This window comes from Gambusia affinis, linkage group LG11, assembly GCF_019740435.1.
Source record: "Gambusia affinis linkage group LG11, SWU_Gaff_1.0, whole genome shotgun sequence".
NCBI lineage: Eukaryota > Metazoa > Chordata > Actinopteri > Cyprinodontiformes > Poeciliidae > Gambusia > Gambusia affinis.
This window is the reverse complement of record NC_057878.1, coordinates 1,684,904-1,711,010: the sequence shown is the minus strand read 5'-3', so window position 1 is coordinate 1,711,010 and position 26,107 is coordinate 1,684,904. Positions and strand designations below refer to the sequence as shown.

At 38.0% G+C, this 26,107-nt stretch overlaps 2 protein-coding genes across 3 annotated transcripts; both read left to right on the top strand.

Moving 5' to 3' along the window:
* Window positions 1–455: 455 nt before the first annotated feature.
* LOC122839462 lies at window positions 456–16,405 on the top strand. Of its 2 annotated transcripts, XM_044131032.1 has the most exons (10): window positions 456–521; window positions 1,475–1,563; window positions 6,772–7,017; window positions 7,117–7,212; window positions 7,619–7,739; window positions 11,080–11,276; window positions 11,623–11,743; window positions 12,245–12,444; window positions 13,107–13,234; window positions 16,199–16,405. In XM_044131032.1, exons 3-10 carry the CDS (start codon window positions 6,960–6,962, stop codon window positions 16,295–16,297), a joined length of 1,020 nt encoding a protein of 339 aa, XP_043986967.1. In that variant the 5' UTR covers window positions 456–521; window positions 1,475–1,563; window positions 6,772–6,959; the 3' UTR covers window positions 16,298–16,405. The 2 variants fall into 2 exon arrangements, with proteins under 2 accessions (XP_043986967.1, XP_043986968.1); XM_044131033.1 differs by lacking the exons at window positions 456–521; window positions 1,475–1,563 and having other exon boundaries at window positions 6,998–7,019.
* Window positions 16,406–24,422: 8,017 nt separating this feature from the next.
* LOC122840179 (trace amine-associated receptor 13c-like) lies at window positions 24,423–25,497 on the top strand. Its single transcript, XM_044132407.1, has 2 exons — window positions 24,423–24,589; window positions 24,690–25,497. The coding sequence occupies exons 1-2, from the start codon at window positions 24,423–24,425 to the stop codon at window positions 25,495–25,497; spliced, it is 975 nt and encodes a 324-aa protein (XP_043988342.1).
* The last annotated feature ends 610 nt before the right edge of the window (window positions 25,498–26,107 follow it).

Sequence of the window (26,107 nt, the reverse complement as noted above, 5' to 3'; positions counted from 1 at the left end):
CGCTCCAAAAAAACTGCAAACATCGAGACTGATATGAACAGCGCAATAAACGTGAAAACAGCCACCGATGAAGGAGTCCTTAAAGTTGTGCAACTAAACGCCATGATAATCATTAATATTAAGATAAGTGTCACAAATCTGTACATCTGAATTGTGGAGCCGCAGGAGGAGCGCTGTAGTCAGTAATCTAACTGAGTTACTTTTTCAAAGAGTAATCAGTAATCCGATTAAAGTTACTTTTTCAAACTATAACATCACTGATTACTACTAAAAAGAACAGCCCTGAGCGCTCTGGTTATAAAAGCCTTGGGCATCGAGTCAGAAAACCAAACCTAGGCAGATTTTCTGCAGCCCATTGGTTGATTTGGATGATTGACACATCTAACAGCCAATAGAATCAGTGGGATTACAAAATCTCTTAGCAACATCATTCACCAATCACAAACGAGTTAAAACGCATTTGAAAAATTGACTAAGAAATATTTACTTTAACATGGAATTATGACCACGAAACAGCAAAGGTTGGACTGAATTTATGTTTTTAGCTTCATAAAACTAGCTACAGAATTAGCTTTTTTTTTTTTTTTTTTTTGGTCTTCTTTGGCTGCTGGTTCAGTGAGTTTTGCACATAGCATGGTGATTCTGGAATTGCTGGAAACAGCAGAGTCTGGGTTTTAATCTGATTGGTAGTTTGTGTGGACAGCAGGTGTGAGTTAGCATCAAATTAGCGCCTTATTATGTGTTTTTTTTTTTTTTTTTTTTAAACGCTTAGTGTTTGAGCTGGGTGTTGCTGAGGTAGAAAATTTTGTTGTCATTTTGAAAATATTGATTATTGTATAGCACGTGCTTCGATTGATCTTGTTAGCAGAAGTGCTGCAGGAGCCAATATTGGGTCTGTTTTGGACCATAGGGTTAACAATCCATCTGTCTACAATCAAAAAGTCTATTACTCACAACAACAGTTACACAGACAACTTAGGTTTGTGCTTTTCAAGATAAAAAGCGGAGTTCATCTGCAGCGGTAGTCCGCTGTGCAGCAAACTGCATTAAACAATCGAGTCGATCATCTCATCTCAGACTGAAAACACAAGCCAAAAAAAAACTGAGCTCTGCACATACAGTCTGGTTTGATTTTAGATTCTAGCGCTGTAAACACATAATTGGTGAATTTGGCTGAAAAACAAGTGATTGCTTTAAAACCACATTCAGTTTTCAGAAAATGTGATCTGATTATTAGCTGCTGAAAAAAATGGACCTCGTTGTGAGTCTGACATTGTGGTGCATTTGTGGTCTTTTTATGGTAACTGTGCACATTTTTTCTCAGCAGGCACTCTTTGCAGAAATTAATGTTTATTTCTAAGAAAACAGTTTCAACCTCCTCACAGCTGAGTCGAGATCTGAGGAGAGGAGCCGCCAGAATTCTATGATTGAACCCAAACTTATAGACTTATTTGTAAGTGTATGTCTTTCACAGGTCATGTGATTGCATTGCATGGTCAGAAAGGACTCGGCTAAGATATGCTGTGCCCAGAAGTCTGCAGAAACAGATAGCCCAGAAAACAGGTACTGTGCATGTAATAATATATTGGAGAGCCATCACTGTTCTAAATGTCTGTCAGGCCAGGAGTGCATTCATAATCATCTACAAAATAAAAACAATGTTGTAAAATGATCTCAGGGCCTTACAGACTCATCTTGTACATGCCTTAGTTTAACATTATTTATAGAAATATTCTCCAATGCACAAATATTGATTTTCCTGGAGGTCTCCACATCGTCATGTTACAACCACAATTTTGTTTTATTATTTTTACTGAGAATTTATGTGACAAACCTTAACAAAGTACAGTAATGTGTGATAAAATAAGGAATGTTTAATTACTACATAAACTAAACTAACACAGACTCACCAAAGCTTTATTCACACAGTGATTCAGACTTAATGTCAAATCTTTTCTGACATTTTGATACATTTTCAGATGAATTAGTGGCACTAGGGGACGGTTTGTAGTGCAGTTTACACACAAAGCTGTTCGCTGTCCGTCTGTTTGTGGGGGATTTTGCTGAATTCAGGCTTTTTGTTTGCAGAATGTTTCTCTAAGAATATCATGACGGCAAAAGATATGAAACGTTGGTACTGATGGAAGATATGACCATGCTGGTGCTTTTAAGAAAAAGAGCTCATTTGTGAAAAACTATGGAGATATCAGATAAAACTGCTAGAATGGAATTCATGTTACTGATGATACTGCCTGTGGTTTCTCACACCCACTCACACACTCTCGCACACACGCACACACACACACACACACACACACAAGAAAAACAGGATGTGGAGGAACACCCTTAATCTACCAGAATATACAATTGTGTGTGTGATGCAGAGCTATGAATTTAAGCTCTGTGGTGAACAGAGTGTGAATCATGCAGTGGTGGGGGACTGGCAGAAATGTGAACGAGTTACATTCAATCTCCTTCTGTAAAACAAAGCTTCATGGCACATCCCGTAGCCTGTTTTGGGAGCAGCGGTATCAGCTACAATAATTGACGTTCACAGATCAAAGCATTCTAGAGTCGAATACGTCCTGAATTCAGCTAATCAAAACCCACCCAAGATACCACATCCAGTCAGGAAGAAACAGGAAGGTGATGGAGTTTGCGGTGCATAGAACTTGAATGCTGCTTCTCTATAATAGGTTCTGGTTCTCCTATTTATCCCCAGAACCAGAACCAGAAGACCTGAGATGGGAGACTGATACAACAGTAGATCTTTAACACATTTTGGTGCAAAGCATTTCTGTTATGTTGTAACAGAAGTATTATAAAGTCTATTCTGTCAGTGTAAGAACCTTAGAACTGGGTAATGTGCTCTGTCTGCCTGGTTTTAGTGAGAACAGCAGCAGCAGTGTTCTGGATCAGTTTTTTTTTTTTTTTCTTAGCCAGACCTATGAAGACTCTGTTGCAGTAATCAATGTGACTAAAGATAAATGCATTGATGAATTTCTCTAGATCTCGCTGATACATTAGAACTTTAATCCTGGAAATGTTCTTCAGGAGATAGAAGGTAAGGTTGGTAAGGTTGTAATGGTCTTTATGTGACTCTTCAGGTTGAGGTCCACGTCCATCATCACACCCAGATGTCAGGCCTGATCATCAGTTTCTAGCAGTCATAACTTACCTAACCGTTCCTCTTTAGTTCTAGAAACAATAATTCCAGGTTTCTCTCAGTGAGCTGGAGAAAGATATGTCATATTCACACATATATTGTTCTATACATCTTCTCAACATCAAGTGCATTCATACACACCTTGTCATATTGGAATGTAGAGCTGTGTATCAAAAGTGATGTAAAGCACTTTGAACTGCCTTGTTGCTGAGTACAGCTAGACCTGACTTGACTTGGTCTCATCAGTCCAAAGAACTGACCAAGGAGTCTCTGCACTTATGCCTTTTGGCAAACTCTAGTCCAGCCTTGGTTGGAGTATTTTAAAGACCAAGAGAGACAAGAAGTGACTTTATTATACCAACAGTTGTTTGCAGAGTCTCTCCATCTTAGCTGCTGAAGCTTGTAACTCCTTTACCATAGTCATGGTAACCTGGAGTCTTCTCTCTCTGGTCTCCTTAATGGTCTCTCAGGGGACAGTCTGATCTTGGCAGATTCACCAGATTCCATGCTGATGATGACTTAACTGAACCCCAGGGGATGTTCACTGTAGGCTGCATTCACACCAGTCCTGTTTAGTCTAGAAAGCCTGGTTTGTTTGCTGAGGTGTGAATGTATCATCTAACACTGATAAGGACCAAAAAAGCTAAATGTGGTGTGCCTAAAACCGTTGGTCTGGGTTCAGTAGAAGTAAAGTCTGGTGCGGATAAAATGTATATGTGAGCACCAACTGGACCGGAGACCGCTTAGTGTTTAGAGGTTTTTGTATTATTTCCTCCACTGGTTTTTTGTGCATTGCCACCACAGTCGATGAGGTGAACAAGTTACTCAAACGGTTTGTAGTGTTTGAAACAGTGGAGTGTAAAAATAAACCTTACAAGATGAAAATGGAACAACTGTTGCAATTGTGTTCCCCAATCAAACCAAATCTATCAGGTGTAAAACACCCTTGGAGATTTTTTTTTATCCAGCCCCTGACTTAAGGTTTTAAATATCCTTTAATCTAATTGGTTGGAGTGTTCTTTAGTGTTCATGTTGTGATGGTAGCCAAGAATACTAATGAACCAGTGAATGACTCTTCCAGAACCAGTTGTCTTTATATTACAATTACTGGAGACACATTCATTTCACTCAGCTGATCTCCGTTTCACTTATTGTGAAACTGATAGCACAAGTTAGCTGGACCTCTATTGAATTAGGTTGGTCACTTTAAAGTGGCTCTGTCCTCTGTCAGACAGAGCCCTACCCTGGTGAAGGGCAGCCTAACCATCCAGCTAACAAACAAACAAAACCAGTGTATTTACGTCCTAAGCCTCATATGCAAAAGTTAAAACTTAATATTAATACAACTAGCGTCAAAAGCTTCACAAGCATTTTAGTGAGTTCATAATATACACTTTTGCTGCATAGGGGTGTAGCGATAAAATGATCTCACGATACACAATCTCATGATATACAATATTCTAATCTCAATACGATATGTATCACAATATTTGGCAAACAATACAATACAATGCGATGCACTTTTATGATTTTCTGAAAGATTTTAGAAGGACAGTGATTTTAGTGACATTTTGTGTTCCATAGACTTGGATTTAATTAACTGAAATCTGATTAAAAGTACCAACTACACAACACCTGACTCTGATTGGACAGAGTCTAAGTCTACAGCTGGACAAAATGAATCAAAGATGCAGTGAGAACATTAGTTTCTGTCATTTAATTCATGTGGATTTGACATAAAAGTTTCCACAGTGATGAAGGAGCTGATTGAGGAGATTATCAGCCTCTGTAGACTCTCAATATGCAAATGATTGAACTTATGTTTTTCTTTTGGACATACTGTGGCTGCGTTTTGGAGTAAAAAAAGTCTTTTGGACCATAGGGAAAAGGTTGAGTGGCTCTGCCTCACCCTGTAGTGATCTACTCCTTGCAGCTACAGCTGCCTCTCAGACTGGCAGGATCTCATCGTACTCTCTCTGATACTCTTTGTCAGTTGCTAATAAGAATGATCGATTAGCCATTGTCATAATGGCTACAGTTACTACACCCAGACTGCGGCTGCGGGTTTCCCCTCTTCGTTTTACAGCTCAAAACAAAACACCACTGCATGGTAATCCTTTATATACAGAACAGAAACCACTAAGCTAAAAATAAATTATGAAGTGGATGCCACTAGTCGCTCCGATATCCAAACTTTGCAATAAATTCACGATCTCACTGCTTTTGTCGCTACTACGGTCTCGCCGCTACTCCTTACAGGGAAACTAAGGAAAGTTTGAGTATCAAATTGTACTCAAAAATTTCAGCTTGAAGGCTGGTTGTGAGTTACTGTTCTACCTTTACAACAACCTCTGATGTTTTTTGTTTTATTAATTCTAAGAATTGAACTTAAAGTGGATCCTTAATTTGAGTTTTTACCCCGGGTTAGCCATGGACCCAACCGGGCAGCTCACTTCGAAGCTGTTCACTAATACAGCAAATTGTTCTTATCTGATTTATTTGGACAACCTGCTTTTCAATGGAAGATAGAGAAAGACAAATGTATTTATTTTCTTGTTTGAGGTTACAGACAGAGGCAGTGAGATTTGGAAAACTGTGCAGAAGGTGCAATCATAAACCTGTGACAGTTCAATTAGGAGCACAAGATTATCTTTTTCTCCACTTCCTTTCATCCCCAAAATGTCTGCATAAACCACTGGTGTGAACCATAAACTTTCTTAATTAATAAAATGTTTTGCACTTAAACTCTTTTGGCCTAATTTCCATGCCTCCTCTCTCACTGTCGGCCAGAGACGGTACAGCTGCCCAGGTTTCTGCCTCTCATCCCTGCCAACACACTTCTTATGTACACTTCCCTAATCATACAAAATTAAGCATGCATATTGTGTGTTGCCTCATAAGTCCAGAAGAGATGTCTCGCTTTTAATGTAATAATACAATCTAGGATGCTCATAATCATGAAGGTATTCTATGGGGTTGGTGTTGGTTTGGCTGCTTTTTGTTCACATTGCTGTTTACATTATTTAAAAAAAAAAGGAAAATATACATAACAAACCTTCCGATCCCACTAGGGACAATGGTGTAAGAAAATGGATGGATATATGACTTTATTTTTTTCTTGGGCTTTTCCAATATTAAAAAAGTCAAATTATTTTGATCAGAATTGATTTTGTAAAAACAATTAAAAGGGTAAAACAGCCAAAAACTGACACCTTGTACCTCCTGTTGCGTTTTAGTCCTTTCTTGATATTTTCTGGGGAAAGATTTAAGGAGCTTTTTACAGCTGCCTGGTTGTCACAAACTTTGTACCTTAATGTGGACTCAGAGAAAAACGTCAGCACCCTGCAATACAGAGGAACCACTGAACAGGTTTCAGCTGGGTTCTGTAGAACCCCCGAGGAGAAGGAGATGTTCCTGGCTGTTTCTGGGGAACTTTGGATATTTTGAAACCTTCATAACAAATGAACGCATCACTTGTATTTTCCATACAATCCAGTGTATTATGATTGAAAGCAATGATGACCGCATGCTTTTCTTTGTAGGTAATCACTGCTGGCACAAAAAGACAATTATTTCAAGCTCGTTTATTTCTCTCTTTTATTTAGGTAGATTTCACCTCAGTCAATGTGACAACACTGACATGACGTTCGCTGACTGTTCAGTGCCATAGCAACGATACAGTGAAAATGGGGCTTTCTGAACATTTGAAGCAAGGTTTGCAAGATTCACATGCCATCACTGCAAAACCTCACTATCTCAGCAATCTGAAGTTCTTAGTTTGGATAAAAACAACATGACGAGACAGGAAAAAGAGTCACCCACACAAACCAAAGACACCACCGTGCATCGTGGTGTGAGCAAACTCTTTACAGTCTACCGCTAACAATCCATCACTGAATGATCACAGCAGAGTATCTGCAGAGGTTTAACATCTTTATTCTTTGCTACAGAGGAAGAAGAAAAAACTGCTAAGATGTCATGCCTGAACCTGAACATTTTTATCTTCAATGTATTTTTTCTGGGCCCAGAATTTGTCTTCAGTTTTGGTAAGTAGAAATTTACCTAGTTGAGGTTTGGGCACATCTTTTAAACACCTGCCTAAGATAGGAAACGTTTTAGATGAATTTCAATAATAAACAGCGCTTCATGAACTGACTCATAACTAGGATTAATTGAATGTGTGATTGAATTAAAATGATTCAATTCAATCACACATTGATTGAATGTGTGATTCTAAAGAAACTTTTTGTTTCTTTAGAAACAAGAAGTTTCTTCACAAAACGAAACAACAAGTTTCTATAGAAACTTCTTGTTTCTTTAGAAATAATAAAATGCTTGACACTTTTTAATTTCAGATTTTTACTGCTGCATTAACGTATTAATTCTAATATATTTGTAGATTTTACCTGACTGCAGTTCCCAGGAAAAAATTGTTTCTTTTTCAACCCTCAGATTTGAAGGTGATCCAGCCGGAGGTTCAGCATGTGAACCAAGACCAAACCGCCTCAATCAGCTGTGAATATGACCCACACGGATCTAAATTTAAGGACGTTCGACTGTACAGAATTCCACAGTGAGTGTTATGGTGATGGCTGCTGGAATCACGCATTGAGTCAGATAATAATTTTTTTTTTATTACACCTGATGGTGCTGAAAATGACTGGTGTTTGTCACAGAGGGAAGAAGTCAGTCCTCAAATATGTTAATTTATATTTATATTTAGTTGTGCTGAAAAATGAATCCTCTCCCAAGATAGAGCTGTGAAGTAAACATTCATGATGAGAAACTTTGTTTTGTGAAGCAGTCTTGTTTGTGGCTCCTTGTTCCACTGTGGGTTCAAACCACAGCTGCATATCATCATCATTTTCTGCCATAAGCAGAGAAAGACATAGATAGACTTTAATGAGATTCAACTGTACATCTAAAATGTACATATTGAGCAAAACTGCATTACAAAATAGTAAAGCCAAGCACAAAACGAATGATTATGATTCCATTTCTGCAAATTTGTGATGAACAAACTTCACAAAATGTAAAAAAAAAAATAAAATAAAATAAAATCTTTTCCCCCAAGAAATGCAGCTGTGTTTATATTTTATATGGTTATTTGCTGTAGTTGTGAAGTATGGCAAAAATATTACTGCAAATTTATCTAAATTTAGTATATTTTTGCAAAGGTATCACATTATTGGCTTTATTACGGTACATTTAAATGGCCCAAATGATTACATTATGGGATATTTTTCCTTTATTAATTGGTACAGTATGTGTTTCTTAAACCATCTGTGCTCTCCTAGCATCCTGTTTGTCTCCATCTGTCTTGTTGACACAATGTGGGGTCAACCGATCTGAAGGAAGTCTGAATATTCTGAAAACTGCTCATACTGTGTGTTGTCAGCATGCTGCTGGTGTATCTGAAGAGAGTGCCCCTTCTTGTCCCCATTGAGCTAAAGGCTGACATAATGTCACAATTAATGTATCACAACTAAACCTGAGTTTTAATTGCATTAATTGACCAAATTAAGCTCCATTCAGAAGACTGTAGGTAGAAGCGAAATGCTGCAGACAGCAGAGTTTAGATATTGTTTTAATAAACTGCTTCTTATTTTAATTATTCTATCCAGTGGATGAGTCTCTGTCTCACTCCACTCCTGTCACACATTCTGCACATTTCAGGGACGAACCCCCAGAACCCATCCCTTCTTTTCACGACTAAACCGTTGTTGATTTTGGCAGCCATTTTAGTTTTAGTCTTTTTTGCAAGAGTTTTCTGTCTGAGGACAGGGAGAGGTACCGGGTGGATGTTTTAAAAAGGGCGCAGATGTTGAAACAATGTGGTGTGTCTGACTGTACACTCTTAAAACAGAGGTTAATATTAATGTTAATATCAAAATGACTGTGTTCCTTTACACAGCTATTTAATAACTTTAACACATCAACTCTGTTGAACTGATGAACTTGTCAAATTTAACACTTTAACACAGTGGGAGTTTTTTAGGTCTTTCCATGGAAAGTTGTGGAGGCCTTAATGTTTCCCGTGTTTCAGTCATTTATAACTGCCAATTCTGTATTTTACTAGACGCCTCAGACGTTCTACACGTAACAGTAACAAGCATATGAAGTGAGGATAAAGCACAACCACGCAAACTTTAGACAGAATTTAGAGCCCACATGTACCAGGAGATATGTGGAAAACTTTAAGTTCACTGTTTATCCCATGCCAGTTGTCCAGTAATTTTGTAAGCATATTTTGTAATAGCAGTTATTGTAACTTCCCTTTGTAAAAACATCAGGATGGTGAGCCTTCAGGCCTGGGCATGTTCCTTCAACACAACGCATCAGGATAATACGTCCTCTATCTGTCCCCTCTGTCCTTCACACTGCCTTTTACCATTACAATGGTTTAATTTGTTGTTAGCATGTGTTAGCTAACAGAGCCATGTTCAGACACACCATGAGCATACATGCTCTCGGACAGGGGTGGGCACTCCCGGTCCTGGAGGGCCGGTGTCCTGCAACTCTTAGTTGTCTCCCTGGTCCAACACACTTGAATCAAACAGTTGAATCTCCTCCTCAGTGCAGCCAGGTTCTCCAGAGTCCTGCTAATGACCTCATTATTTGACTCAGGTGTGTTGAAGTAGAGATACATCTAAAAGTTGCAGGAGACCGGCCCTCAAGGTTTGGAGTTGCCCACCCCTGCTCTAGGATCAGTTCTAGTCTTGGCTGCCAAGGTGAGCTTTGGTGTTGTGGTGTGTGTTGCACTGCGGCTGCAGGGTAAACACTCTCCTTGACTCTATGGGTTCATAATCACTACAAATTCCATCCCACTGAGTAGAGACACAAGCAGTGTGGTGTTTGTTAATGTTTGTTTAGTTTGTCTGGTCCCCATGACAAATTTGGTCTAGAACCGGCATTGCTTTCAGGTGTTTCTTAAGACTCACACTGTTTAAAACACAAAACGTAATAAAAATGTTTTAAAAAAAACAAAGACTCACACTGTTTAAGTCCACATTTACCTCCATCTTCCTCTACAACTTTCTACTTTTTCAAATGGTTTAAAATAAGTCCATACGTCTTTTCTGGACTTTTCTGGACTTATGGACCAGAAAGTCCCATAGACTCATTATAACGTGCGGTTATAATATACCTTGGTCCCTCTGAGATTAAAGCCATGGAGGTATGCGTGACCAAACATGGGTACATCTTAACTTTATATAAACAAATTAAAACCACAAAGAGAGAAATGTCATTCGTTCTGGATGTCTGAGACCACCCACTAACGTCTCCTCATGTTTTAGTTATCAAAGAGTCATAATATTTTTGAAATCATCTTATCATCAACATGAACAAAGGGATGTCAATGAAATAATTTTGTCTTGGTCATTGCTGACAAAAACAAGACTACTCTAAACCATCTCAATGTTATTGCTTGTGTCTACATCCTCCTGGCAGTTCTTGTTACCGTCATGGAAGTCTCTTAGCTGATATGAGTCTCTGTCGACCCTCCCTGCCTGATCTTTGTTCCTTCTTTACCTTTTTGATCTTACTTTGGACGGTTGATTCATTAACAAACTTTCCGTTGTGTTTCTACTGACTTTCGTTCCTTCTCTCACATGTTTGCGTCTTTCATCCTTTCTCATTGTGTCTAATCAAACTATCAGTAAAGCAGATACATTGTCTGCTACAGCTGATCTCCTTTGATTTTTTTATATTCTGTGTGAATTTATTCATTATTTTCTCTTAAATATGTTAAGACTTGACATGTTTCCACTCCTAAAAATGTCTGTTGTATTTCCCCATCCTTTCTTCATGGGTTGCATAAAAAACTTTTGCATTCACATAAAAGTGCAAATGAACACTCTGAATGTGTCAGATAAGTTAATCAAGTATCTGGTTTATGCTTTACCTTTTAGAAATGCAAAAGGAGAGTTGCTATGTCAGAACGGACTGGCTTCCTGTAAAGATGTCAACCTGAGTTCCTCCAAGTTTGTTTTCACGTTACAAAACATTTCACTAGAAGCAATGAGAGCCACCTATCAGTGTGAGATAACAGTGGAGTATAACGATATGGATTACTCCAAGAGAGGAATAAATACCACACTGTTTTATGGTATGTAACCCAAACCAAAATAAAAATGCATCACACACAAAAACTTTTTACCTGGCTCAGGTAAAAAGGATTTTTCATCCACCTTTGGTTAGAGAAAAACATTTCATTGTTGAGATTTGTGATTGTGGCACAATCATTAACAATCTTTGAAATAAATGAAAGTAATTATTTGGATTTCTGGCCTGAAGTGTCATCTCAGCAAACAGATCAATGCAGTATGAAACGTCTTTGTTGCAAGGAGTCAGTCTTCACACTGTTTTGATAAAAATCAGTTTCATTCTATCAAAGTGAGCCAGCAGGTTTTACCTGGCTCTGTGTTTCCTTACCAATCTTTTTCGACCCTCAGATTTTAAGGTGATCCAGCCTGAGGTTCAGCATGTGAACCAAGACCAAACCGCCTCAATCAGCTGTGAATATGTCTTCTATGGATCTAAGCTTCAGGATGTTCGACTGTACAGAATTTCACAGTGAGTGTTGTACTAACGGCTGCTGCAATCACACATCGAGTCAGATCATTTATTTTAGTCCTAAAAATCAGTGCTGTGTGAACTACAGTGAAAATGGGGCTTTCTGAACATTTGAAGCAAGGTTTGCAAGATTCACATGCCATCACTGCAAAACCTCCTCACTATCTCAGCAATCTGAAGTTCTTAGTGGGGATAAAAACAACATGACGAGACAGGAAAAAGAGTCACCCACACAAACCAAAGACACCACCGTGCATCGTGGTGTGAGCAAACTCTTTACAGTCTACCGCTAACAATCCATCACTGAATGATCACAGCAGAGTGTAAATATGTTAAGATTTGACATGTTTCCACTCCTAAAAATGTCTGTTGTATTTCCTCATCCTTTCTTCATGTGTTGCATGAAAAACTTTTGCGTTCAAATTAAAGTACAAATGAACACTTTGCTCTGAATGTGTCAGATAAGTTCATTCAGTATCTGATTTATGCTTTACCTTTTAGGAATGAGAAAGAGATGCTGTGTCAGAAGGGACAGGCGTCCTGTAAAGATGTCACCCTGACTCTGAACTCCACCATGTCTGTTTTCACTTTACAAAACATTTCACCAGAAACAATGAGAGCCACCTATCAGTGTGAGATAATAGTGGAGCATAACGGTGTGAATTACACCAAGAGTGGAACAAATACCACACTGATATATGGTATGTAACCCAAACCAAAATAAAAACTCATCACACATAAAAGCGTTTATTGGTACAGTAAAAACAGAAAGTGTTTCTTTGGAAATAGTCTTATTATCGTTACTATTAACAGAAATAAAGGCTTTGTCCAGCTGTGTGTAATTAATCTATATAATGTTTCTCACTTGGTAATAAAGATCCTGACATAATTGGACTTAACATTATAATTTATTAAATAAATCTGTACCTTCAGCAGAAACATGAGAAAAAGAAGGAAAGAAAACTTCAGCTGCTTTGCAGATTTTATTCTGACTGTGGTTTTATTTAAATGTGCATATTTTGATACAGATTTTCTTATTTGCATATATTTGCAAAGTATTCTCTCTTACCACCTACTGTAGACAAGGTCACTGTTTTTATTAGCAGCTGGAGCGGTTCACACTGAGCGCTGCCAGTCATTCATCTCAATATGATTCCTTCTCTCCAAAGGCAGAAAGGAGCCGCACAATTGGAAATTATTGGTTCTTGGACTAAAATGTAGTAATTAAAATAATGTGTTGTTACTAGTAATGGGACCACATAAGAAGTGAAACATCTGTGTCTGTACAGTTAGAATATTCCAAGATGAATTTATTTCTAAGGTCTATTTTCATGTTCCTGTGGTTTGTCTTGTTTGTAACCAGGTGAAAAGGACTGTCCTCCTCTTGATAAATCTGCGCTGGGAAGGGTTCTGATTGGTCTGCTGGCCCTGATGTTCCTGTACAGCTGTGTGATCACCTGCCTCTACGCCAGACTGACAGTCACCGTCTGGGTAACTGATTTACTGATTTTACTAATTTTAATGGTTTTCTTCATGAAGGACGTATTTCTAGCTAACTTTCCAGCATGGAGACTATCAATAATATTTATAATTTTGAAAAAAAAAAAAAATCTCTTAATACAGTCTCTTAATATATTTTCTTTTTATAGCTTTATTTCCAAACAATACATATGAAAATCAAATTCTTACTTTATGAGGAAAGTGTTGCATTAATCAGCTCCCCCGCTTTGTTTTCAAACTACAGTTATGTCTCCACATTCAGCCTCTTTGGTGTGAGTGCTGATGCGTCTCCAGGTGTTTATTTTCAGCGCTGCTGTGGGAGGAATTTCACACGCAGAGGCCTTTCAGAACAGAAGGGCTGGGTTGTGTGTGGAAACAGTTCTCACTGACAGCTGTCAGAGTGGAGGAAATGATTTATTTCACACTTCGCTTTCACCTTTCACACCATGCAAATAAATTGAAATAATAGAAAATGTGGCTGAAAACCAAGCAGATGTCATTTGAAAAAGATTAAAAGCAACACGTCTCTCTCCACTTTGAGCTTCTCATGGCGTCACGCTGCACCAACATGATGCATGTTGGAACATTGTTATCTTTGCTTTCTCTTCTCAGCAGATTTGTGATTTCACTGTAAAAACATTTAAATATGAAATAATTCCTCTGAAACAAAAAGCATAGAGTTTGCAAAAAACAGGAAATAGAAATAGGGCAAGACTGGAAAAAATGAACCAGTGAATAAATCTCTAAACCACACCTGGTGCTAGAAATAAAGACAAAGGAAGTTTGTGGTTAGACAGACTCTGGTGTTCATCAAGGTCTCTAACTGGACCCAGTTACACTGAGAGGTCTGAGTGACTGAAAATACATCAGGCTGAGAGCTTTGCTTGCTATTGTCTGTACAAAAAACATGACTGGGTTTATGTATCCATGCAATTCAATAATTGATTTCATAAGCTACCACTGAGCTGTTTCTAAGGAAAAAGAACCTAAAGAAGATTTGTGTTATTAAAAGAGATGGCCCCATGTTTTATACAGTCAAGTTCACTGTTGTTACAATTTAAATTTGAAATTATTTAACCTAACAGGTAGAGAACAAGAGAGTTAAGAAATAATAAAACAACTGGTAATAATAATAAAAAAAACAACAACTTTGACACCACAACAGCCGTTCTTATTGGTGCAAAGCAGCTTTTTACACATTTCCACTGACATTCTGACAATTTCTCCAGGATGATGAGCTCCAAATCCCTGAGGTTGGAAGAGCTCTTTGCCATGACCCTAATCTTTACTTCCCTCCACAGATTCTCTATCAGATTAAGGTCTGGACTCTGACTAAGCCACCTCAAATGTTTGAAGAAACATGTTGATAAGATAAAGGTAAAACAGATGTTTTTCAGGGTTATGAAGGATGTTGGACAGTATCTTAATGAAAAATTAAGTGTCTTTATAGTTAGATACGGAATCACTAACTGAACTTGGAGAAGTGGATTCATAAGTCACATCTGAAAAGTGACAAAGGTCAAACATAAAGTTTGTCTGTTTCCTGTGTGCTGCATCCAAACGTCTCAGACCTCAGAACGTCTTCAGTTCTCCCACTAAGGTTTTGCAGAACGTTCACTTTCAATCTTCTGAAATGATCCTGTCATCTCATACGATCTCCCAAAGCCTTCAAACTGTAGCATTGTTTAGATCTCACCATGTTATGATGGTGAAATGGCTTTAATGTGTCATTTTCAGTTAACTATCTGATTCTGCTATGTATTCTCAGGAATAAAACACAGGGTTATGTAAACGGGATTAAAGTTAGAAATGATCGCAAATGAATTAGCTCAAAAAGCTTTCCGGTCTTTTAAACTGTGAAAACTCAAAGGGGGATTCGACTCCAGACAATCAGTTCGTATTTGATTCCCTCCTTTGCTTGAGAAAAAAAATAAATAGTCAGCCTCCACTACTGCCTGCTGTGGCATGGCCATGCACGTAACACATTCTGTCTTTATCTGAATGGGGACAAACATAAAAAAGCAGAACTGACCAGCCAGATCGCCATGACAACATTCTGTTTCATATTCATTTTTCTGAACTAGAGGGCTATATGTGTAAATTCCAGTAAAGTTTTCAAAATGTTCATCAACAGAATGTAACGCTGGTAATAATAGCAGTATGTTGTGTGTTGTTGTGTATATTGTGTGTGTAGTGTGTGTTGTGTATATTGTGTGTTGTGTATGGGGTCAAACCTCAGCAGGTGAATGTTTGGTGCCACACTACCAGCTGCATGATGTGAAAATAGGCTCAGATCAACCTGAATGATGTAGAAAAACTGAATCATCAGCTAGTTGTTTGAGAGAGAGCCACACATCAACTCAGCTAATAAATGTGAACTCTGACCCAGCAGAGGTTCTGAGGGGTCAAACAGCTGGAATCAATCCAGACAGGGAACCCAGCATTGATTGGCCAGGCTCTGATGTCTGAACCTGACCCAGACCTGATGGTTCCCAAACTACTCTGTCCATTTAGACTTAAATATTAACTTCTGTTTATTGAAACTCTAGAGAGAAACCAGAAGTTATGATAAATTAAAACATTTAATGAGCTAAATATTTAGAAGCGTCAACCCACATCATAGAAATGTCTCTTTTTAAGTAATAGTTTATAATTTTTTATGTTTTTCTTTTAGTTCATTATTTATTAGATTAGTTTAATTATTAATAAGCTAGGTCTTAACTCTGTTTACAACTAACTCCAGTAAGCCTCCATTTTTATTCATTGTATAAATATTTTTGACTTTTGAGTAATGCTTTATGGTCATATTTTCATTCCCTCCTTTAAATGATGCAATAAAGCAGAATTCATCCTTGAGAAATGAGAAAAGAAACTCATTTCAAATGTGACTAATTCAGTCTTAACATATACTGAATTAAACTGTTTCAATATTTTTCTTTTGTATTTTCTTTCCAGAAAAACACCAAAGCTTGTGAGAACTCCACCTATGTGATAATGAATCGTCCAACACACAAGAGGCAGCATGAAGACATTTACCAAATGATGCAGTCTTAGGCTTAGTGTTTGAAGAATAAACACTGCGCTTGAACAAGCAGTAAACCAGGGGTTTTCAAAGTATGAAAGGGTGAGCCCCCCTCCAAGGAGCACAATGCCTGCTGCGCCCCCCCCCCCCAACCCTCGAACTGTGACATGAGCTCCATGTCACAGTTCAGTTGTAAAAAGTGATGGCATAGTTACTTTGAAAAAGTAACTATAATCGAACTACTGATTACTCCTTGAAAAAGTAACTTAGTTATATTACTGACTACTTGACTTGGAAAGTAACTAAGTTACATTAAAAGTAACTTTTTTAGTTACTTTCAGCAGCTGCTAACAACAACGCTCCGCCTCCTGTGAAAATCACATTGAGCTTTGCTAATACCTAATTGTAAGCTATTTTATAATGGCAACATCAACAATGAGTCTCCACTTATAAGGTTGAACTGAAGAGGAGATTGTAGAAAAAACAGTACAAAAAACAAAAAGCGTGAGTAATTTGTGTGGTCCACTGTTGTCTGGAAAACTCTAAGCAGGATTTTAAAGCTCGCCCTCCCCCCAGCCTCCAGATTCTGCGTTACGGCCCTGCGTTTGGTGTCAGCACAGCGCACAGAGCTCCTCCTGCAACTCCACAGCTCAGATGGTTGCACAGATTTGTGACACTTACCGTAATATTAATAATTATAACGGTGCTAACTTGCCATTATAACTATTGCCAACTACGGACACGTTTATTCGTGGCTGTTTTCACGTTTATTGCGCTGTTCATATTGGTCTCGATGTTAGCAGTTTTCTGGAGCGCAACGTGAAGCACGACGTCATACAGAGGTAATATATTAACTTCACATTAACAAAGACACAGCGGGACGGATCATCCGGGAAATGATGGACAAGGAGAGACTGACTAAAACTACCTTAATGACGGATAAATTCTGGGATTTATTATGAGTCTGCTTATTTCCAAGCCCAAACGAGCAACTTCACGTTCAAAAACGAGCCCAAAAATGCGCAACCAGCAACTCGTTAAATTTTCAAGCGACTTTTAAAAAAATTAAGCCCAAAGCCGCTTATAATAATCGGACTTGTCGACAGAAACCCAAAATAGTTCCAGTTTTTCCACCAACTAAATGCGCATCTCCCTCCATTGTTTACATTTCTGTCGCATAGAGACGTCGGTCACTCGACAAGAGGAAATAATGATTAAATAACAAAAGAAGATAGTAACGCACAGTAACGCAAAAATGATTTTGATAAGTAACTGTAGTCTGACTACTGGATTTGAAATAGCAACGCGTTAGATTACTCGTTACTAAAAAAAGTGGTCTGACGTCAGTAACGTTACTGACATCACTGGCCAAAACATCCTCTAAGGTGGGAAACATTTCCACTGATCCCCGCTCCACACGCGCACCCCACAGTACCAACTTTTTCCTACATCCACAGAGTTGATCGTGTGCGTAAAAGACGTTTCTCTCACATCAGTAGACAGCAAGCAGATAGCTTTTCCGGTTTATTTTTTCCCTCGCATCGCGAGAACTTTTTATGCACTATCTGCCTTTTTCTGCTCTTCTGAAATTCAAATGTTTATTCAGTGAATATTACCGCAGCGTCCGCAAGGCACAATGTCTCTGCTTTTTACTTTCTTGTGCAACACTTTTCTTCTTTTTCCACTTCATTCTGTCAAACTGCCATTATAATAATAATAATAATAATAATAATAATAATAATAATAATAATAATAATAATAATAATAATAATAATAATAATAATAATAATAATAATAATAATGCTCTGGCGCCCCCCAGCGGAGGCGCGCCTCACACTTTGAAAAACCGCCGCAGTAAACCATCTTTATCCTCTTTAGCTTTAATAATAGTGTTCTACCGAACGGAACCAGCAGGGGGAGACAAAGACTGCCTGAAGAGATTGTTCACATTCACACCAGAAGAAGCCAGCTGGTCACGATGACGACAAACTACTTGGTAATAAATATCATGTCAATATAATTTATAGAAGCTTTCAGAGAGTTTTAAGTTTGGATGGAAAATCTGACGTGAAGCTGTTCAAGTCAGAACAGCGTCAATATAAACCGGTTTTTATTGTTATTTTTTTCTTCTTTGTTGCTGGTTTAAGAAACTACAGACTCAGTTTACCCACACCCATTATGATCTTTAAAATCACTGGTACTAAAGCTATTTTATGTCTTTTTACTCATTCGTGTTGGTCTCTAAATTTTTAATGGAGCTTTAATGCACTTTAATGGAGCTTCAGCTGCTTCTTTAAATATCAGGCTTCAGGTTTTACAGAGTTTAAATGATTTTAAAGTTTTTCATAAAACTCTGAACGAATTTAATGGATGTAAATTTTAAACACAAATTCAAAAAAATTATAAAAATAAATCCCCAAAATCTTGTCACTGTGTTTCTCTTCCTCTGATGGACAGAAAAAAAAACTGCATTCATCAAGATGTATTAGATTGCTTTGTCTTTATTTTATTTTTAAATTACTTTTATCGATTTAAACAGATATTATTTGTAAATGTTTTATGTTTTTATTGTTAAGTGGTATCCTTGTTGTGATCTATTTTTATTTTCCTCAATAAAAATATAAATAATTCTCAGCAGTATATGGATATTTTCCTAATTTGAATCCCCTGTTTTGATGTAAAGAACATAATAGTCACAGATGAAACTCCAAAAAATAAAAACCTCAGGGTTTTTATTCTTCTTCTTTGCTCTTATTTCTTTTTTTCTTGCAATTAATTGGTTTGGCACAAAGCCACACAAAGTCCTAATTATTGTCAGATGTGTGGAATGAATCTACTGAAAAGGCCCTGCCTCATAACACTATAGCAAACTAAAATATATATAACTACATAACAAATCAGGAACCTGAAGAATAGATAGAAGGAGTCACTAAAATGTATCAGAGCCATATCTAAGACTTTTCGACTCATTTATTCACAAATGAAGAAAACTTGAAACAGTGACCAACCCTTCTAAGAGAGGCTGACTTATCAAATTTATTCCATGAACACATTAATGGCTCCTCCAGGAGATCATGACCCCAGAATGCCTTTTTGAATTAGGAATTCTGTATTAGTTAATGTCAGAGTTCCTAATTCAAAAACCAAAATTGATGTCCATGGAGACTTCAAACCCTGCTGAGATAAAAACACACCAACAAGTAAACTTGGGAACAGCTTCAAAAAAACACAAAACTAGAGTTTCACTTGGCTAATCAAGATATGTCCCTAAACCTGATTGTGTTTTTGGTGCATGAATGTAAACAGACCAGTAATGCTCAAAAAGCTCCCAGTGTATCTGAATAAAACCATTCTATAAAGAAGAGTGGGCCTAAATTCCTCCACACTCCTGTTAAAGATTAATTTCCAAATGTCACAAACACTGAGGACTGTCACCGGTTGTTTGGTATAGAGGGGATTGATGATCAGGCCAGGTTGGGTTGGAGAGATTTTTAGTCCACAATAAATAAAATCATTTGGAAACAGGAGCGAGAACAGCAAGAATCATTTTCTGCCAAACCAACATTGGACAGAAGATGGCAACCTTGTGCAAAAACCGAAGGGGTGAGGTCAATATTTTTCACAAAGCATTTGGTTTAAAATTGATCTTTGGTGTTTTAGTAGAAGGGATTAAAAGCAAGAAACACCGGGAGGGGGTGTGTTTGTTTGTAATACCTTGTTTGGCCGATTTTCCTGGCACATACTATGTTGGGGACCACACTTTGGTCCCCACAAAAGGAAACGCTGTTTTGGGGTCAGGGGTTAGATTTAGGACTGAGGTGTGAATTGAGTTTTGGGTAGGGCTAGGGTTAGGTATGTAATGGTTAGGGTTAGGATAAAGGTAAAGGTTAGGCTGTAGAAATGAATGGAAGTCAATGCAAAGTCCCCACAAAGATAGCCACACAAACATGTGTTTGTTTGTGTGTATGTGTGTGTGTATGTGTGACTCATTACCAAACAACTACAACACACACAGCCTTCCAAAAAATTCAGACCCGAATATTTAACATAAAAGGGAGATTTTGGCTTTCATTGAAAAATAAACTTGTGGAAGTGTGCAGTATTATTTTGCAAATAGATAAAATAAAAATGTTTCTTGTAATCTCTCTTATTTATTTTCATCCATTAAGAAGAGAGTAATAACTCCAAAAATACAAATGGGTCCCATGTCCTCCCATCATTTCAATAAGAGTCACAGGCCTGCCATTCCCTTAGTCTGTCACGTCTTTCAGTTGAGAAATGGTTTGTTTTCCTTCATACATCTCTCTTTTTAGAAGGATCAGAGGTTTCTATTATGGTGAGGATGGGCCATCTTGCTACATTTCATTTTTAAGCTCTTCCCTGTTTACCCACACATTCTAGTACACAGATCCACACGATGGCGTCCTACCCTTAATAAAATCCATGGTATTCTGGGAGAGTCAAATTACTCTGAGATAGTGATGATTTAGAGCAGAGGTCCTCAGATCCAGGCCTGGGGCAAATAATCAGGTCATTATCAGCACTCTGGAGAACGTGACTGCACTGAGGAAGTGATTCAGCCATGTGACTCAGGTGTGTTGAACCAGGAACACATCTAAAAGTTGCAGGACCACAGGCCCACCTCCACCTTGCTGACATGTGAGATGAAGTGGAGCTCTGCCAATACTGATCTACAACCTTAACCAAGAAAACTATTTGTACACCTTAAACTATTTCTCATTTCTTCATGCTTTACCTTACAAAGATTCAGAATCAAAAGGTGTTGGTTGGCAATAAAAAATTTAACAGCTTGCTACGATTTGTGGCGATGAATTTTAGTTTTGTCAACATGTGAAGGTGTCTGCTGACTTAGCTGCCAACAAGAACACGGCAGCATTTGGCCCTATAAGAAATGATAGGCTGGTGAAAGGCTGTTGGAGCTTTTGTGCAGACACAGTAATGTCCTGTTTAAAAGCAAAACCTTTGAGGATGTCGGCTGAACAACCAGTTACATTCCTATGTGGCATCAGTTCAAACAATGAAGGAATGATAATGTATGTGGAGGATCCAGCTAAGGGTGTGACAGTCATCTGTCAACAGGCATCAGGCCACAAAGAAGTTCCAGACAAAAGGACAGGACTGATGCAGACTGAAGCTCTAACACAGAATCTGACACTTCTGAGGTGCAAAGTCAGAAGTATTGTTAGCTGCTGTTGTTCACACCATGTTGAAAGCCTACATTCACCATTAGAAATCACAAATACAAGTAGCTACGTGCCGAGTTCTGACCCAAACTGATACATTTTTATTCATTTTATTACCTTTGGAGACAACCCTGTCTCATTTTCTGCCAGACACAAACATCCTGATTGACTGTAAATAATGTTAAGAATAACTCAGTCAGGAGTATGAATAACTTTGGGCTTAAGTGTTACTTCCCGTCTCTGTGTAGCAAATTAAAGTGCCTCTCAAAAGGCACAACCTTGTACCCTTGAACCCATTGTTAAAGTGCAATGTTTTTATGTAAAACAATTCAATGAAAAATTATTGATCGAAACATTCCTAATAATGAAATTATTACTTTGGTTATTTCTTTTTTCCACCAGTATGAGACGTTCATCCTGGTCAAAATCATCAAACAGGTTTTTAACTGGAAGATTACAAAACAGCCAGATAAATTAGTGCTTCTGGATTTAACAGACAAAGATTACTTAAGGGAAGCTAAGAGTGCTAAATATTTTAAAGTTAGTCAAATCGCTAAACAAAAAAATGGTTCTGATGTTAGTGAATGATGAATGTCCACCATTGCAAAAAACAAACAATACGTTCAAAATACCAGAGTTTTGTGGATTTTCTCTCATGAATTCCTTCTTCTCCTGATTGATGTGTTTTTACAGTGGAACCATTCTGAAACTTACACCAGTCACGCTGTGGTTTTAGTTAAGCGATGTAAACTAGCGAACATCTGGATAATCCCGCATGGACATGAACTTTATTTCATGTTAATCAGAATTGCTGTAACTGGTCGATGTAGCTTTGGAATTCTGATACCATTTCAAGTGAGAAACAAATGTCCTTGTTTCTCACTTGAATGGTACATGATATATGTTATGATCCATAAAAATCTTTCGAATTTATCTATAAAAGTCACATTATTCTACATCACAAAAAACATCAGACTTATGAGACCATTATGTACCCACATTCACATATCTTTCTGGGAATCTAATACTTCACTCATTTTGCCAGTGAACGTAGCTTTATGGTGTTTACACAGTGCCAGGTGTTGTCACAAGGACAAACCAGACCTTTGAGCTTCTGACCAAGTTTAAGAAAGAGAAAATATTCTTTTTCGGTAATCTAATCACCGGATAAGAAGAGAAAGAAAGTTCAAACTTCAAACCTTTATGAAACTTCCGACTTATTAAAAACACAACAGTTTGCATTATGTTTCTTTTCACACTGTTTGCATCATGAGTTGATGTGTGGCACTGACATCATGTGTTTACTGTGGAACCCAGGATTCGTTTGACACCTCTGATTGGAAGGATTCCACTGAGACGATGGTTTAACACAGGAAGGTGTGAATCGTGGACAGGAGAAACTCATCAGAGAGCCATTAACCTCGTGTATGTTTGTTTTGTTCGGCTTCTAATGAAAGTGTTCCCCTGAGCCCAGACAATGGACCCGAGCTTAGAATGTGAGTGTGCGTGCGTGTGTGTGTGCGTGTGCGTGTGTGTGTGTTGTGTGAAAACAAAAATAATGCAGGAAAGCATACTGTTAAGATTTTATCAGTATAATACTCACATACTAGTAAAGGTTTCAGCATATGTTCAAATCTTCCTCTTTCTTGTTGGTTTCATTCCTTTTTACGTCTACCAAGTAAAACCTTTTATGTGAATCAGGTTTCAGTCAGAGGTTGCTTTTTACTTTTACTGAATAAAACATGTGCATGTTAAGTGCAACATGATGTGTGAAGAAAGCATGGAGTGTCTGCAGTTTTCTAATTTCAGAGCAAGTTCAAAGTTTGTCTTTTGAGACAGGAACTCTTTACCTGCTCTGACTGCATTTCTTGAAAGGTTTTGAACAAACAAGAAACATGCAGACAGACAGGCTACTGCTCCTGCAAGTAGAAAACACAATAGCAGCAAGGCCTGAACGACATGTTCCGACTGATGGGATCAACTGGCACATTCACAACGCCTTAATACAAAGAGAATCTGACCTATTCAGACTTTTCACATCTTGTCATGTTATAACCACAACCATTTGTGAAAAATCTCAAGCCATGAAGACCTGAAGGAGAGCAAAGGCGTTGCACAAGATACTATCTTACTTGCACGAAAAAGTACAAGTTCAAGAAAAAGTACAAGAAAGTTCTTTTTTCTATTTTTTCTTCTCCTGTTTATCTTTACTGGCTCCATACTGATCTGAGTCTGTACATTCAGAGAAACTCTCTGGTTGCCACAGAAACTGATAAAAAAAATCTAGCAAAGGACTGCAGGTACATAACCAAGTTAAAGAGAGTCAGTAACGACTTCAGACTGCGACCAGTTCACCACTGTAAGGTTTTGTGCATTTGACCAGCAGGTGTTTTCTATACTTGAATTGAACCATATCCACCTTAAACCACTACACAACTAAGTGTATATACTTTTTCACTAATTATAAAGTGTTATATTGTTAGCTAAGACTTTGTTTTCCTACATGATGTTTTTTCTATGGTTTTCTGTCCTTTTCAACTTTTCTATGATCTTATGTACATATAATTTTACTTAACCCTGTATGGGAAATTGAATTAGCTGTTAGAATTTCTTTCTCATTCCATCATATCCGTCATACTGTATTGCCTGTTGGACATCTAATAGATAAGAAAAGATCACTTGCTTTGGGATAGTTACATGTCATTCCAACCTTGCACAACATTTTCAAAACTTCTCAAAAAGTATTGAAAAGGAGCCAGATAACCTAGAATGGAAGCTGTTGAAGTTGGACATAAAAAAAATGATAATAAAAAAATCAAGAAACGGCACTACATCTCCATGGAGCAGGTTAAACAGCTGAGGCATGGAGACAGGAGAGGAGGGTGGAGATAAACTCAGGTTATCAAAAAACAAAACTGAGGTCTCCATAGTTTAGAGTCTTGTTCCACCAGAGATGTTGGAGGAGACTGAACTCTGCTTCCCAGAGTTCTTCAACTCCTCCTGCAAGAGGTTGTCTATTCCTCACTTTGAGGTTGTACTCATATACATTGTGCTGTCCTCCATCTCTGTCCTAACAGCCTTTCTAAACTTGCTGCTCATCATTTCTATCTCACATTTCAGGTACTCGTCCAGGAGTTTTTAAGAATCTTTTATTCACCAGCCTTTGTAATTAATGTTAAGTTATACACATGTCTAAAAGTGTTGTTGTGTTCTTCCACAGGCAGCTGCACACTCCCACCAACCTCCTGCTCCTCTCTTTGGCCATCTCAGACTTTTCTGTGGGCCTCCTGTTGTTTTTTCAAACTGCTCTCATAGACGGCTGCTGGTTTCTCGGTGACATTATGTGCACTGTGTATCAGTATTTAGCATATGTTATCACCTCCTCATCGATAGGAACCATGGTGCTCATATCATTTGACCGATACGTAGCCATTTGTTACCCCCTGCATTACTCCACCAAAATCACACGAGGCAGAGTAAAGGTCTGCATCTTCCTGTGCTGGATGTGTTCTTGGGTATTTCAAAGTCTGATTCTGATGGAGAACTTAAAGCAGCCAGGTAAGTATAACTCCTGCATCGGAGAGTGTGCCTTTGTCATCAGCTACATTGCAGGATATGCTGATCTTGCATTTTCCTTCATTGTTCCCATCAGCATTATTGTAGTTTTGTACCTCAGAGTGTTTGTGGTAGCCTTGTCTCAGTCTCGTGCCATGCGCTCTCACGTCGCAGCTGTCAGTCTCCGACATTCTGTAATGGCTAAAAGATCCCAGGTGAAAGCAGCAAAGACTCTTGGTCTTGTGGTGCTGGTGTTCCTGCTGTGTATGTGTCCATATTACTGTGTTGCTCTTTCAGGGGAAGGCAACTCTATGAGTGCTTCATCTGCCGCGTTTGTCATATGTTTGTTCTACTTTAACTCTTGCTTAAACCCCATCATCTATGCCTTTTTCTACCCCTGGTTCAGAAAATCAATTAAGCTCATATTTACTCTTCAAATATTCCACCATGACTCCTGTGACACCAGCATGTAATACTTTTAGTCGTTTGCCTGTAAAAGACATTTATGTGTGTAGATGACCAACACATTTGAAGATGTGAAGCTCTGTAAAATGGAGAAAAAAATGTCATACAAAGTTTATTTATGCTGTTTTAGTGTACTGTGCCCATTATACCTTAAAATAAAGAAACTGTAGTTTGATTTTTTTTTTTTTGTCGTTTGCTCAGAGCACCCTCTGGCAGGTTCAACATTACTTAATTTACTTTTATTTAAGTTACAAAATGGTTTAGACAGTTTAGAATATTTCTTCTCTGCTAACTTCCAGACAAATGATTAAAAGTGCTTGAAAAGGAAAAGTTCTATGTGGAAAAAATGTTTTAATGAGCGACTGTGACTGAAATATGATTGGAGTTGATGACTTTTTTTTTGATCTTCTGAATAAAAGTAATTAATCAGAACAGGGGCGCCGTCAGAAATCTTGGGCCCAATTACAAAAAATTAAATTGGGCCCCCCCTGTGCAGCTGCTGTTACAATTTCTGAGTCTATCTGACTTATCAAAAGTGTCACAATTTTAAAGGCTTGCAACTGCCTTGCTTTTTTTGGTCCAAAACTGATAATTAGCACTGATAATTACTGCTCATGA

Bases quoted from the DNA above. Each gene is read 5' to 3' on its own strand.
- LOC122839462 (XM_044131032.1), top strand. From the start codon at position 6,960: ATGACGAGACAGGAAAAAGAGTCACCCACACAAACCAAAGACACCACC. The intron at 7,740-11,079 runs GTGAGTGTTATG...TTTACCTTTTAG, and splicing joins CGACTGTACAGAATTCCACA to AAATGCAAAAGGAGAGTTGC. The intron at 11,277-11,622 runs GTATGTAACCCA...TTCGACCCTCAG, and splicing joins AAATACCACACTGTTTTATG to ATTTTAAGGTGATCCAGCCT.
- LOC122840179 (XM_044132407.1), top strand. From the start codon at position 24,423: ATGTTGGAGGAGACTGAACTCTGCTTCCCAGAGTTCTTCAACTCCTCC. The intron at 24,590-24,689 runs GTACTCGTCCAG...GTTCTTCCACAG, and splicing joins ATTTCTATCTCACATTTCAG to GCAGCTGCACACTCCCACCA.